At 35.8% G+C, this 14,949-nt stretch overlaps 1 protein-coding gene across 4 annotated transcripts in view; it reads left to right on the forward strand.

Moving 5' to 3' along the window:
* Positions 1-14,949, forward strand: part of NCAM2 (neural cell adhesion molecule 2) — a 294,421-nt gene that overhangs the window by 99,166 nt on the left and 180,306 nt on the right. Inside the window, exon 1 of one of the 4 annotated variants that reach the window (XM_083820853.1) lies at positions 2,547-2,574. The exons of the other annotated variants lie outside the window; for them this stretch is intronic. Within the exon in view, the coding sequence (XP_083676979.1) occupies positions 2,562-2,574 (13 nt within the window). The 5' untranslated portion in view covers positions 2,547-2,561. Of the gene's footprint in view, positions 1-2,546; positions 2,575-14,949 lie in introns of those variants that run through there. 4 annotated transcript variants of the gene reach the window in all.

The raw sequence follows: 14,949 nt of genomic DNA on the forward strand, positions 1-14,949 counted from the left end.
ATACCCTACTCATTGGGATGGACCACTCTTAATCTTGGAGGAGGTGATCCTTGAATATTAACCAGCTTTCCTGGGCCCTGCTTCCCTCCAGGGCCTTACCCCATGGGGACTCTTGCAAGCAAATCCTTGAAGAGGCCAAAGTCTACTTTTCTGAAGTTCAGTTTGATGATCCTGTTTTTTCCCTTGCTCCCTTTCAAGGTCCTGAACTCCAGCATCTTGTGGTCACTGCAGCCAAGGCTGCCTTTGACCTTCATATCCCCAGTGATCCCCTCCTTGATGCTGAGTATGAAGTCCAGCAGAGCACTTCTCTCTGGCCTCTCTGTCACAAGGGTCAGGAAGCTGTCAGTGCTCTGCAGAAACCTCCTGCATTGCTCGTGCCCTGCTGTGTTGTATTTTTTTTTTTTGAACTTGAATCAAAGAGATGAGTAAATATTGATTCTATTAAATAACATGTCAGGAAATGATGATATATGGTGATATACTGATAGAAGTCTGTTACTGAAAAGACTTGTTACTTCTTTTGACAAATCAGTCACACAGGTTAATATATGCTGTTTTAAAAGGTGGTGCTAATCCAGCATACAAGGAATGAAGCTACAGTAATTTCTACAGTACATAAACATTTTGTAAGCTGTTGAAGGCTTATTTGAAATTTAGGGGGTTGGGATGGGAGTTATACTGATTTTCTATATATATGTCAAGTCATAGGATCTAAAGGAAATAACAGATTGTGTTTTATTTATTTCTAAGCTTTTTACATGTAAGCGCAAATAATAATGATTTTGCTGAATGCCTTTTTGCTTTAATTTCTGAAGTAGAAGTAGAATCACGGGATAAAGTCTAGAAAACCTTTAATATCTTAGAAGTGATGCGAACCCTTTCATCTCAGTTATTTTTTTTCTGACAAGGTTGTCAGAAAAAATGCTGTTTCCAGGACCATGTCTAGAACATTTGGAGGGACCTTTTTGTATGTTTTTTAATTTGAAGCCTTTGAAGTAGACATACATACCTTTTCTTTCAAACTCTTTATTTTAGAAGGCTATAGTTCCTTGTAAATTTAATCACTGGATTTTAGTGCAAGAAAGATTGGCAACTGCAGGTTAGACTCTAGTCTTTATTTCAGCTGGACCTGGGAAATGAAGATTGATTTTCTTGGTGTGCATGAGGCAATGGTTAGTGCTGGGAGCTACTTATTCAATTAGAGATGGAGTTAGTCATGAAAATCAGGACTATTTATGTTGGTTTCTAGGGGCACTCCTCTCTACAGCAGGAAGAGTGTTAGAGGCTTTCTGCGTATCCTTCCTTTCCCCTTTTCCATTACCTAGGAATATGTACTAGGTAAGCAGAAGTCTCTGCACCTGTGTGAAGAGAGAGAAAGCCTGTGATTTTAAGAATAGTCTAGAGATTGTTGGTCCTACACATAAAAGACAAAAGACGCCATATAGTGGGAATTGAGGATATAAGGCACACAACCTCATTCTTCCTAAAATCTCTGGCTTCTGCTAACCTCTGCAAGTGCTAAAGCATTCCTGCAGAAAATGAAATCTGCTTAATTTCTAAGCAGTTGTCTTTAATTGGCTCTGGACTAGGATCAAAGCTAAGAGCCTGTTAGAATAGGAGGAAACAGAGGTGAAAGGAGAACTGAGGATTACTTAGAAAGTGCTTTTGGTCATTGCATGTAAAGGATAGTTGAGAGACATGCCTTGCTCTGTCAAAATGTTCTTTTGAGCTCATAGATGAGATACTTTTCTACTTTGTGTCTCAGCTAACCAAGAAAATGGGAGATTCTTTTACTCAATTTAATCTTTTTTATCTTATTCTATTTATAGCATTCTTCACATGCATTTACTGTACAGCTGCCTTTATGCCATCTCTATATAAAAAGTTGTGAGGAGTGGTTTGCTTACTGTTAAAGGGATGCAAATAATAATAAAATGCCATTTGAAAATGTTAATGGATTGATGTTATAAAACTATGACTCTTTTGTAAAATTTTGTGAGAATAAAATAATGAGAACAGAAAAAGTCAGTGAGGCAGAGAATAACGTAACAGTATGTATGTTTCAGAAAGTATACCTATTGAAACATTGCTATATTAGCTTTTAGATTTATGACAAGTTTGATAGGAATAAGAAAGCTAATTCTTTTTTGTTGTTGTTATTATCTTTGTTAAATTGGAGGGAGTTGTATAGTACTATGTAGGCAGTATCCCTGGTTGTTAGAGTCTACCCAAATCCCAGTTCTCTAACACTAAGTCTAAACTCAACCTCACCCTTGAGGTCTAAAAGCAGCTCATGTTTTGGAGCAAAGAATGCTTATCTCTTTTAACTAGTCTTCCTTGTTTATACTGAGAAGCAGACTGATTGCCTGTCCTGTTTCAGTTGCGATTTGGAGACTGAAAAGAAATGCCTAATCTCTACCTAGCCTCTGTTGAGGCTTGTTTAATGCAGAAATGATGGTAAATCATTCAAAGTACATTGGATTCAGTGCAAAGTTAACCACTTTCATTTCAGAACTCCAAGTGATTGGTGGGAAGGGGAAGCAGAGCAGATAAATTTCAGAATGTCCTGGCAATGTGAGTACTATTTCAACCTGAAGAAATTTCATCTTATGTCTCCTGTTTCCCAGTCACAGCTTTAAGCCCAGACAGCTAGATGAATACTGGCAACAGGATATTTTCACACGCAGTTCAGGCAGGACTATATTACAGCCAAAAGTGAAATAGGTGGCTAAACGGGTATAAAAGAGGAGTCTGCCTCTTTTTCCAGTGGTGTTTGTGCATTCCATGTAATTTTTATTAAGTGGGAAAAAAAAAAAAAAAAAAAGCTTAAGTGGTCCTTTGAACAGGAACAGGGGCAGTTCTCTTATTTTGGTGTCTCCTTCCCTGTCTGAAGTAATAGAAATATCTTCATTACATATTACATTAGAAAGAATAGACATTCATTTAGACTAAAAGTTTGGGAACACAGACAAGACCTTAAAAGAGTGCATATGGAAGTAGGGCGTGTTCCGTTTGTGTAGGGCAGTTGAGTTGCTTCATTTGTTGAATTAGAATCCAATTTTATAATAAGTTGCACATCTGTGTAGCATCTCATATATGAATCAGATACATAAATTATTAAGGAACAGGACTACAATGTTTTAACAGGAGTCCTAAGAGAATTATCTGTGTATTGTATATTATGGTAATGGAATAAAAACTGTATTTTTGAGACTGTATTCTATTAGATGCCATTAGTAGAACTATTGTTGTCTACCAAAGAAATAAAGACTAAGTCTCATTTGAAGTACCTTATTTATTCAGTACAGCAATTTAAAATGACAAATTGAAGCATAAATGATAGTTTGGAAAATAAAGCCTGCAAAGAAGCCTACAAGTGCAGAACTGTATACAGCCATCATAAAAGAAAATGAAAGTGAGAAAGAAAATTGATGGTATAGAGAAAGGGGAATATTTCTAAACTGTACAAGATCCAGCAATTGTTAGATAGTAGGAGCAGAAAAGGTGTAGGCAGTTATGGAAAGAAAGAGAGGAGATGCTAACAGAAGTGTATGAAAAAGTCTGTAGAAAGAACCAAGCATATTCTACCGCTGTACTTCATGAGGATGGAGCTTGATGAGGATGTACTTGATGGAAGGCTAGAGGATGCTGTGGTGAGACAACCACCACCACCGACTGATAAATAAACAGGGCAATATTATTTTATTCAGTTTCATTAATGGTTTTATTATCAGTATAATTGTACCATTCAAGTAATGCTGCAACGTAAGTCTAGATGCTTACTTTATGGTGTCCTATCAAATATGTATTATCCCTTTCTAAATGGTTTATTGAAATAATAATAATAAAAAAAGAATTTATATGGTTCTTATGATACAGTTCTTCCACTGACTATACCAATTGTCAGTGTCACTTTGAGGATGGTTAAAAGGTTCAGGATAACTACTACAGTGTCATGACTGTAGGTGCCAAAGAGGCTCTCTTTGTCAGGGGGCAACTGAAGATTTCTCAAAATTTGGCAGTCACTCATTTATGCCTTACTGATTTTTGAAACAATGTTAAGTAAACCAGAATGTTGACATCATCTAGTGTCAGAGAAAATGTATTATTTAGTTAATACTATGCGTTTCAAGTTTTCTGACAATTTGTGGGGGTTCTGTTTTCTGTGATAACTGCCTTCAGCTGTCAACCTGTTAATTTACGTAAACACATATAAAAAAGCATATGAATTGGTGCATTTCATTTCAAAGTGTTTTTGAATGTTCTGTTTTTGTTCATGTTATCATGTAGATTAACTTGATTAGAAGACTTTTTTTTTTTTTTTTTTTCCCTCTAAGGCATAATGGATAGGGTGATGAACATCATTTACCCTAAGAAATACTTAGTCCTTCACTCTTGGTTGTGATTTTGCAAGCTAAAGAGGAGTGATCTATGGTAAAAGACTACAGATTAAGCAAACAGGGCACCAAGAGACATTTCTGGGAATCCTGTGTGCTCTATCAGAGTCAAGATTTGGCTACCAGAATTAGCCATCCCCAAAATGAGGTATTATCTTCAGTGACCTTATTGCACTTCGGGGTATAAAAAGATCTGGGAAAGGGTATATAGAAGCAAGTGCTTTAATGATGGCAAATCCTGAGAGAAAACACACACACACACACAGATAAAACAGATAAATCCAGAAATTGCAAATCTTTCGTGTATTTCAATGTAGATACTAAATGAATTTCTGTGTCTGAAGAGCATTTTTATGGATTTGCCTGGCCAGAACATTAACCAAATGTAATTTACGTGTAAGTATCTCTGTACTTGTACAGCAGTACTCTCTCCAATAATGTTTTTTTACATTAAGTTCTTCAACAGAGAGAAGATAATTTAGTGAAAGAAATGGCTATGATATAAAGTTTAAGTGAAATCATACGAAGAGTAGAAAAAAATGTCCCTAGCTGTATCTAAAAAACAGTAGGGTGGATTCATTTATCAGATAGTAAAACAGAAAAGAAATTTTCCTAGCCTGGAGGAGGGTCAAAAGACTTGAATTGTTGATCGCGGGAAAGTCCAGAGTATGTTTTCCAAACAGTAAGGATGGTGATGAAATTATGTATGATGTTTATATAGATGAGCTTTTGCATTTTTGTTTCTGCTCCAGATAGTAAGCTGCAAGTGGATGAAAAGTAGCTTAAAAAGTAAGCAGAAGTGTACTCTTCCTGATTTTTCTACTCAGCTGTTCTTGAATTTCCCTGTTGTTTTTTTTTTTTCTATGGTAAGGATGGAGATGGAAGAGGAGTAGACAAAAATCAGATTTCTGTGAGAAATTCTGCTGGGTCTATGCAATAGTGCACATCTATGGTTAAGTATCTTAAGAACAACTTTATTGTTGCAGTAATAGCCATGACATCTTTCAGAATTTCCAACCTAGAGAAGAGAGTGGAGAGTTCGGGTTTCAATGAACTACCGATGTGTTAAACTACTTATAACTGTAAAATTGCTTTTAGAAAGGTAATTCTATGGTTTTTTTTTTGTTGTTGTTTTTTTGTTTGTTTTTTAAGATTACATGGTTCTGTTTTAAAAATAAAACTAGACGTCTTGAAATCTTCTACAAGATAAAATATATTTATGAATGTGAGACCATTTATTTGGGATCCCAGGATATCAAGTCATCTTGAACTTGGGATACATATCTCCTTTGAATTCCTAGCACTTATGTTTTTGTTAGCTTACATTAAGTTTATTAAAGAGTTGGATGATGAACTGGAAAAACGATTTTGGAAGTGAATTGAATTTGACCTATTTTAGGAAATATTGACAATTTCCAACAAACTGCTTTGGAATGGTTTTGAAGCCTCAGCTCTGGACTGTACCCTGTAATGTTGTATATACCAAGAGCTAAAGACCCCATAATTGAAAATGTGAGGCATGGAATTACACGAATTGAAAATACAAAAAATTCCAGTGGAAATATTTTTGTGCCCTGTGTTGTCTGTTGGATTCACTGTCAGACTTTGTGTTTTAAAGCTTTTAAAATACTTAATGGTTATCTTTTTCATTTATTAAAATTTAAGATATTGTAAAAATGTTGCAGGCTATTAGAAATGTCTTAATTGCTTGGTAAGTTAAGCTAGATTTTGTTTTATGAAATTCTTGGTACAAAAAAGTTGCTAGTCTTGTCTAAAATGCAAGTATATGAATCACTGTGATGTGTATGTCACTGCTTGTCATAATTTTGACTCCTGAATTGCAAATTGTAACAAACCAAGATTTTAAGGATCAAGAGGCATTAAAGTAGAACATGTTTCCTTAAGAAAAAAAAATGATTTCGTTATTAATATACACCAGGAACAGAGATGACTATGAATAATAATTTTCCATTTCTGTTTTGTCTCTCTTTTTTTTTTCTTTCAATGAACTGGCTTCATTCATCTTTCATTGAATTGCAATATGGTTGATAATGTCCTGATTGTTACTGCAAATAGGTAAGTTAAAGTTATTTTTTTCATTTATAATATAGATAATTATAATATGTTTATTGTAGTTTATGTGCAAAATTAGTATTTTCTAATTCAATATGCTCTTTTTTATTGTATTACAAAGAAAGTAATATGTGATAGCAAAACACAGTGCTGATTGGAGTTTACAGACCATCTTAGAATTAGCATACAAATCTCCCAGAGACATTTTTTTAAGATTTTATTTCATAGTTTCCGCTACTTTACTGCCCAAATTTATTTTCAGACAAGCTTTTCTACTCTTCATATTTTTAGAAAAGATGAGCATGGATGTTGAAAGCTTTTGGGTGTTGACACCAAATGTGTTTGCCATATATTTAACAGATACAAATTCTCTAGAAATCAATTGCTACCTTTTAAAAAGAAATGCAAATGAGCTTAAAAATGACTGTGGTTGTTCACTGCTACTGCCTGTATGGCTTTTTGAGCCATAGTGCTGGCTGTGTACAAGACCGTAAAGTAAGACGGTAAGGTGGCAAGGCTGTCACCAAGTTTTGAAAATGCAGCGTTTATAGAAGGGGTTTCTGATGAAAGGAAGTCTTGCCAGTGCATACAAGTAGAAGCTTTACTTCTAAAATAAAGTGAACATTGGGATTTAAAGGGTGTTGATAGCAGGGCGAGTACAGGTTAGTTATTTTCATAATTGATCTAAGGTTAGTTATTTTCATAATTGATCTACTAATAGCTTTATTTGTTATGATTTGTTTTGGATTTTTGTTTTGTGTTTGGAGTTGTTACCAGGAAAAACTGAATTGGATTTAAACCAGTTTCTATACCTCAGAAAAATAGTTCAACATTTTTCTTTTCTTATTCTTATAGTTTATCTCTTGTTTAGCATGCTTATTGTTGATGGATTGGGGGAAAAAAAGGTTCAGTAAATAAGATGAACTCTAATAGTAAACAGTGCATCAGAATTCCTGTAATACTAAATAATGCATCACCTTCAAGTAATTTAATTCTTGATGGGACATTTTTTTCCTTTTACAGCAAGATAAATGATGCCAAATAATTACTTAACAGTACATTATGACTTCCTCTTTTCTTTTTTCTTAATTAATGAATTACTTCCTGGCAAATAGATTATGTTGCAGGTTATTATATAGTACCTGTCAGTCAGATTGTCTCTTTTACTTCTGAAGGGCCATGTTTGTGGAGTTCTAGTGACAAAAAGAAACATTTGCATGCTTATCAAATCAATGACTCAGTATTCAAGGTCTAAGCTTTTCAAAGCTTGAAACAGTGTCTTCTGTTATCAATTTATTAGGGCTCACCACAGATGGTCAAAAAATGTTCATAAAACCAGGTATGAAAGGCAAAAGTATTCAGACTGTTAGGTCAGAGAATTTATCACCTACCTTTGCAAGTCTAAACCAGAGGAAAGTGTACTAAAATGTCTAGACTGCTTTGTCTTGTGATGGGTATTTCTAGCCAAAGTACTTTTTATATTTTTAAAGCAGTATACAAGAAATTTAAAGAAATGTAAGCACATATGGCGGGGTTCACTTGCTTGGTTTTAGACATCTGTATTTCAACTCCTGTGATCAGAAGTGTAGAGAAGCACTGTGAGAAACTCGGTTAATTTATTTTTCTAAAGTACGTGCCTTTCCTAGAATGGAAGGGATTTGTACTGATGAATCTATTCATTATAAGGACAAGGCATTACATACTCACTATTAGTGCCAAATAAAGTTGCTCTTTTAGAAGCCACAGGTAATCTACACTATGTACCTTGAATTTTGTACCATTTATTCATACCATCAGCCTCTTCTCTGATCTAACTGTAATTGGGAGTTTCTCTGTCTCAGATTGTAGGCACCTGAGATCCTGTAGCCTTTGCCTGTATTTGTTGCTTTGGCAGAAGTACACTATAAAATGCCAATTTCTAGGCATCTGGTTTGAAGTTAATTCTGCAAGTTATTACTCAGAATATAGCAATTCAAATACATCTGCACTAATTCATCATAAGAATCTGATTTTTTTTTTATTGATGTCTTAGTTCTTTCCAAAAAGATGCAAAATGATGAGTTATTTTTGAAACTAAATAGTGGCAGTCTGTACTTCGTGTGACATTACAGTACCTGTTAACAAAGTGATTGCCCTTTTAGCAAGAACACTGTACCTGTGGCCATTATGTTTTAATGATGGCAAATACAATGAAGGCAGTCTTGCTAAGATCCTACTATATGTAAGTCTCAGTCAAGCTATTGGGGATAAACAGTTGTTTTAATTAAAAATATTTATTGAAAAAATACAATCTATCCAAATTATTGATTCCCATCTGTAATTTCCATTTGGAAAAAAAAATACATGGACTGAAGCTTTTTCTAAAAGATATACTTAGATACATTTTAGTTTGAGATTTTAGAAGACTTAGTGAAATCAAAACTTTTCTACTTCAACCCCCCTCTTTGTCTGTTCTTTCTTACTAGCAAATCAACTTCTACAATCCTGCAATCTAAAGTATTCTTAAGATCTACTTCACCAGGTTTTGAGGTATTCCATTTTCAGAGTTTCTCATAGCACTGATAGAATGTAGTGAAGCTAACAGAAGTGACTTTTCGCCTGGTTTTGGACAATAATTTGCCAGTGTTTGAGAAATCACTCACTCATACCTGTCAATGCCCATTGTAAGCACCATCTCTGTATGACTCTACTACCTCTACCAGGTCTGAATATGACAGTACAAAAATTCAAAGCCCAGTCTTCTTTCTTTTGTGTGTGATGTGAGCTTTTACATGTACATATTTGGGATATTTTAAAGATGCAGGGGATAGATAGAAAGTAAGAGGTAATTTCAGCCGTTTCTTCATTTCATTTCTGCCTGTTTCATTAGTCTAAAACATAGGGATTTACATTTACTTAGTTTCTCTGCGTATACCAAGCCAGCTTTTAGGAACTTCATGTTACGTATTTGAACTTGAAATGTTGGGTTTACTCTTAAATGCCAAGGGTTCCTCTAACCTGCTCTCCAGGACTATGAAATAACTTAGCAAAATGAGGAGGGTTTAACAATTATGCAGTTCTGCTTTAAGACCAAAGTAATAAAAATGTCTTGTATGTTTTTTGTTGTTTTTGTTTGTTTGTTTGTTTGTTAAATTAAAAAAATGACCATTGTTCATTTTACACAGGGGTAGGGATTTAAGTGCTGCATGAACTCACCATGGCATTTTCAGTGATAAGTAAGAAAATTAAATGCTTCACATTTCAGATCTGAAAGCCATGTAGGCAGTGAGATGGCAGTTTTGCAAAATATGAATTTATTTGTATGCACAAAACTAAAACAGGCTAGTAGAGTTCATTCTGGATTATCTATTTTTAATATGTAATAATCCCATTAGCAACATAGTGTTTCCTGCGTCATACACAATATAATGTAAGAGTAGCAGAAATGCCTGAGGCTTTTTGGTTCCAGAAATTTAATTTCATATGTAGCTCAAAAAGATTCATCCATCATAGTGACATTAAATCCAGATTACTTTTTCCTAAAGTTGAAGCCTCACTCCTTGTGATCTTTTAGATTGCCTGTTACTTGCATCCTAGTTACAAAACGTAGATAAAGGTGAAAGGAGAAAGGGAGGGAACACGTAGCAACAGACTATATGTGAATGAGCAGTTTAGCAGCTGACACTTTATGAAAGAATAGTTCATCTTTATTTCCTGTCTCTTCTGCTTCTGGAGATGCTGAATCAACAATAGCAGTATCAGAGTTTATTGTGGCATATTTATTTACACTTACATACATAAGTACACAGAAATGTATATGCATTTATGTACAGTGTCTATATTCCCTATTTCCAGAATTACCTCTTTCTAATATGTGGCTTTCAAAGAGAAAAAACAAACAAGCAAACAAACAAAAAAACAGCAGCTATGCTGGAAAGAGAGTATTTTGGGCCTCCTGTCACCAGGGTAAAAACAACACAGCAAGTCAAAGAGGTTAGCTTCTCTTTACATACTGACATTTCTAACCAGAGAAAAATAATAAGAGTAATTTATTCTTGTGAGCCAGCTACAAACTGAATAAAGAATCAGAGAAAAGCAAAAGAAAAATAAATTTCACCCTCTAGTCTGTTTGCCACATAATCCTGCTATAAGTTTCTAAAAATTTAATCTAAGTCTGGCTAAGCACACTTCCTTTATATTTCTGTTCCTTCTCCTCCTCTTCCCCTCTCCCCCTTTTCTCTTCCCTCCCCCTCATCCCCCCTCATATGTTAAGCTCCTTCAAAAGCTCATTCATGACCACGTCTGCTATTCTTTCTTGGTCATGCTTTTCAGGGCCTATTTGTCAGGGCACAGGGATGGTGGAAGAGGGTGGCCTCTGGAGGCTGGGCCTCCAGGGCAGTGCAGGTGCCTCCATCTCTGACCAGCCCCATACCACAGCCCCTGTGAGATGAACTAGGCTGAGGGTCAGCCACAGCCAGTCAACCGCAGACAGGTTTGTAATAGACAATCTCTTCTTGTCATGTAGAATGAGGATTTTTCCTCATTATGAAATATGTAGTAATGGAATGAGTCCATGAGACTCTTGAGGAGGAGAAAAATCTTTGAGAACCATTATCGGTGGGCGCTTTCTACTTAAATACCTGAGGGAACAGGTCTCTTGTTGACTAAAGGGAATCGCATGAGGCTGTGCCTGCAGCTCCCTCACAAGCGGAGCGGAGGGGCAGGCGCTGAGCTCTGCTCTCTGGGGACAGCAACAGGACCCGAGGGAACAGCATGGGGCTGGGACAGGGGAGGGTCAGGCTGGGGGTTAGGGAAAGGTTCTGCACCCAGAGGGTGGTCGGGCACTGAAAAAGGGTCCCCAGGGCAGTGGTTGTGGCACTGAGCTTGGTGGAGGTCAAGAACCACTTGGACAATGCTCTCTGACACATGGTCTGATTTTTGGGTGGTTCTGTGTGGAGCCAGGAGTTGGACTTGATGATCCTTGTGGGTCCCTTCCAACTCAAGATATTCTATCATTCTATGAAGTACAGCTTCACCAGGTGTGGTGGCTTAGGTTTAGACTCCTCTCTAGCTGCTCTCAAATTATTGGGTAACTAGTTAATATAATGGCAATTATTCAAAATGTAATTCTTGAGGAGTATTTTTTTTTCCCTTTGGAATCCTGTGGTTTTTATCCTCCTGGATAAAGCATATAACTGTTGTTTTGCAGGCACTGCAGCTTGTCTTTCTGTGTGTGAGAGAGTAAACAAGTGCAAGTCTGGACCAATCTATACAAGTTCAGACGAAATAAACTAAACAATGTAGGATTTGACTTTGTGGCAGGATGTACAGTTTTGATGCTCATTTCACATTGTTATAAAATCATGCAAGTCTGCTGAAGGAGATTAAACTGCAGGAAATTGCATTTAACTGAAGAATTGAAGTAATGTAAATTAAATTTTCAGATACATAAAAGCGATCCAATGGAATATGGTATGTTTTATTTATATTATGCATATGTTTAAATTCAGAAGAATTGAGCAGACATCTTGAAATATCCTTTGAACAGCACTAAAGAGCAAATATTTGCAAATATGAGCGAATTATGCAGCTATCAAACACAATTTTCTGTAATTAGTGGGTAAGCAGAAGTTGTTGACTTTGTAATTACATGACAATTCTAAAGGAAGTTCCCTTTTAATTTGTCTTAGTAAATACCTCCAATGCACTCAGAATTAAAATGCAACACTGTTTTATACTTCTACTCATCAGCTGTAAGGCTAGCTACAGGAAGAAAAACATGTAGAAGCTGAGCAGGAGTAAAAAGCAGAATTTTCTGCCTTTGAGACATTCATATATTACAAAAAGTTTTACTTAATTATCTGGAACTTTGTCCTGCCAGAACTGAAGCAGTGACTCATTGACCATCTCTGAGATACTTAGCACTAAGGGGAATAGATATTAAAGAAAGAAGAAAGGTAGTAATTGCAATTTGGAACTGGGGAGAAATGTAGATGCTTGCTAATGTCTGGAGGGAAATGAGTGATGTGCAAAGTAGAAAAATACATTGACCAGAAAAAAAAAAAAAAAAAGAGAGAGAAAAACAGGAAATAAAAAGTACTTGTTTTCCAAGCTGTGGTGTTTTGAAAAAAATAAGTAAGAGGAAAGATAATTAAAAAAAGGGTATAAACAAAATTAGTGTTGCTCTGAGGGAAAAATCTTGGTAAACTCTAAAACATGGAACATGCCTACAAGAAATAGATACAGTGATACGGTGACTGATTTGTGGGGAGTTTTTTCTACATGAAATAGATGAAATCAAAACTGTCAGCTGGATGTAAAAACGTCTAGATTTTAGATATTTCAGAAAAGAGAGCTAGAGGTAACTGGGTTGATTAGAATGAAGTAGCTTAGCAGCAGAACCTGTGGGAGAATCTTTTGGATCACTGCAAAACAAACTGTGCAGAATACTAGGAAATATAGTGAGACACATACACTTCTGGATATCTGAATATCCTTTCATATTTTTTCCTACCTGGTGAGAAACTTTCTTGTCAAGAAACAAATGCAGAATGTGGCCACTTCTCTGATTTTGCCAGCTGTGCAACTGGCAAATGAATTGTCCATCCTTGAACAAGCTAAGTTAGAAGAACTATAAATGACCAGTGAATAATATTTTCTACACTAAGAAACTGAGGGAATTAAAGAGGGAATGAGGAAAAAGTAGAGTTGCTTGGTTAAGAAAGTGCCAGCCAGTATCAGGAAAAAAAGTGGAGACCTGTAGTTACAAAAGGAAGCATCATGCAGCATTTCTTTTCATAGTAAAGTGAGTGGGGGAAATGAACTGAGGAGTGAGCCAGTCATGGTATGCTTTACTCAGAGGGGACATAGAAGTAGGAGTAAAAGATATCTTTGAGAAGACCTTAACTAAGCCATTGTGCGCTATTTCTTCCATGTAGGATCAAATATTTCTCTTAAGAACAAAGATATTTTGGCATTCAGAAGTTCAATTATGAGGTCAAGATAAGCAATAGGTACAACTTTAGTTCTGTTCAGTAGTCATCTTACCACTGTCCACAACACCCATGTTGTTATGCCATGTGTGACTGTCCTTTTATAACAGTAAATTTAAAATCAGTCAGTAGATCATGCTGGCGTTTTCAGCGTGATTCTTGAGCTATTCTCGATATGTTTACAGTTTATTTTTTCTGTGATCGTTATGGTTTTGATAGTATCTTCACGTGATGCACAGTGTTATAATGTTAATTTTTCTCTTAATGTTATGAGGGGAAATGTATTACTTATTTGTAACAGGAAGGTGTGCTTAGCTTCAATTGCAAAAGGTAAATAAAACTAAAGATTTTAAAGGCTTCCAGAAGTAACACACATTATATATGCTCAACCCTGGAAATCTAATTTTAACTGTACTTTTATTTTACAGAAACTGTAATTGAACTGTATTTTCTTTTAATAAAAAGATGTGTGGAGTAGCAACTGACCGAAAGATTTCCTAAATAGTATTAAAATAGAGAAAACAATCAATTCTCTCACCTTCTTACGTCACTAGTCTTTCTCCCTGCTACTCTGTACTTTGCTTTTGGCAACAGAAGAAGCAGGCAGATTTCTTCATGTTCTCAAGTCAGCCGTGCTGAGTTCCCATTCCCATTCCAATGGGAATTCTTGCACTCAGGAATATACTAAAGATGTTGAATATTGCCCCCAAATCCAGAGTTGTTACTGTTGTTCTGCATCACTGGCTATGGGGTGACAGTTTGAAGCTGAGAGCTTTTTATAGCTTACCTGTATGAAAACTTATTAGATATGAATAAATGCTTTCTTTTCATTATGCTGAGTTGTATCTCCTTGCCCTTCATAGTGTCTCCTGTTGCTGTCAGCGGTAACTGTTCTCAGAAGTAAAAGTAGCCTAAAAACAGGCCTCATTTATTAACATGTACATATAACAAATGCCAACTTCCATTTATTTACTGGCCTTGCCAAAAGTAGGTGGATAATGATCACCGGCTGCAAGTGTCTGCAGAGCAAAATACTGCACTGGGTATGCCTAGAGCCAGCCCCAGCGGTTCTACGCTATGTCAGAGTATCCAGTAGCCTCACTAGCCTCACTATCCATTGCACTACTGCTGTTCTGTCCGTGTTATGCATTGCACAAGTTTTACATGGCAAAATATTTCCACACAATTTTCCCCTATGTGTGGTTGTTGTTTTTTTTTTAATAATAAATTCATTCTCACTATGAAAATTGGTTTAAGTTCTTAAACAGAAATCTGCTATATCTGAATGCCTTTGTTTCTGTAAGTCAGTGTGCATTGAAACATATATTTTGGGGACATGACTTCTTCCCTGTTTTTCCCTTTTTAACAGAAAGAAGTAGTGATGCAAAGGTTAAAATTGGAATTATTTAATCAAATCCTGGAACTTCAGCCATTTTTATGATTGTACATGAGTAATATAGCCTGTTCCATCATTTAGGTTTCTTAAAAACAACAACAACAACAACAAA

The sequence above is a fragment of the Anser anser genome, assembly GCF_964211835.1.
Source record: "Anser anser genome assembly, chromosome: 1".
NCBI classification, from domain to species: Eukaryota; Metazoa; Chordata; class Aves; order Anseriformes; family Anatidae; genus Anser; species Anser anser.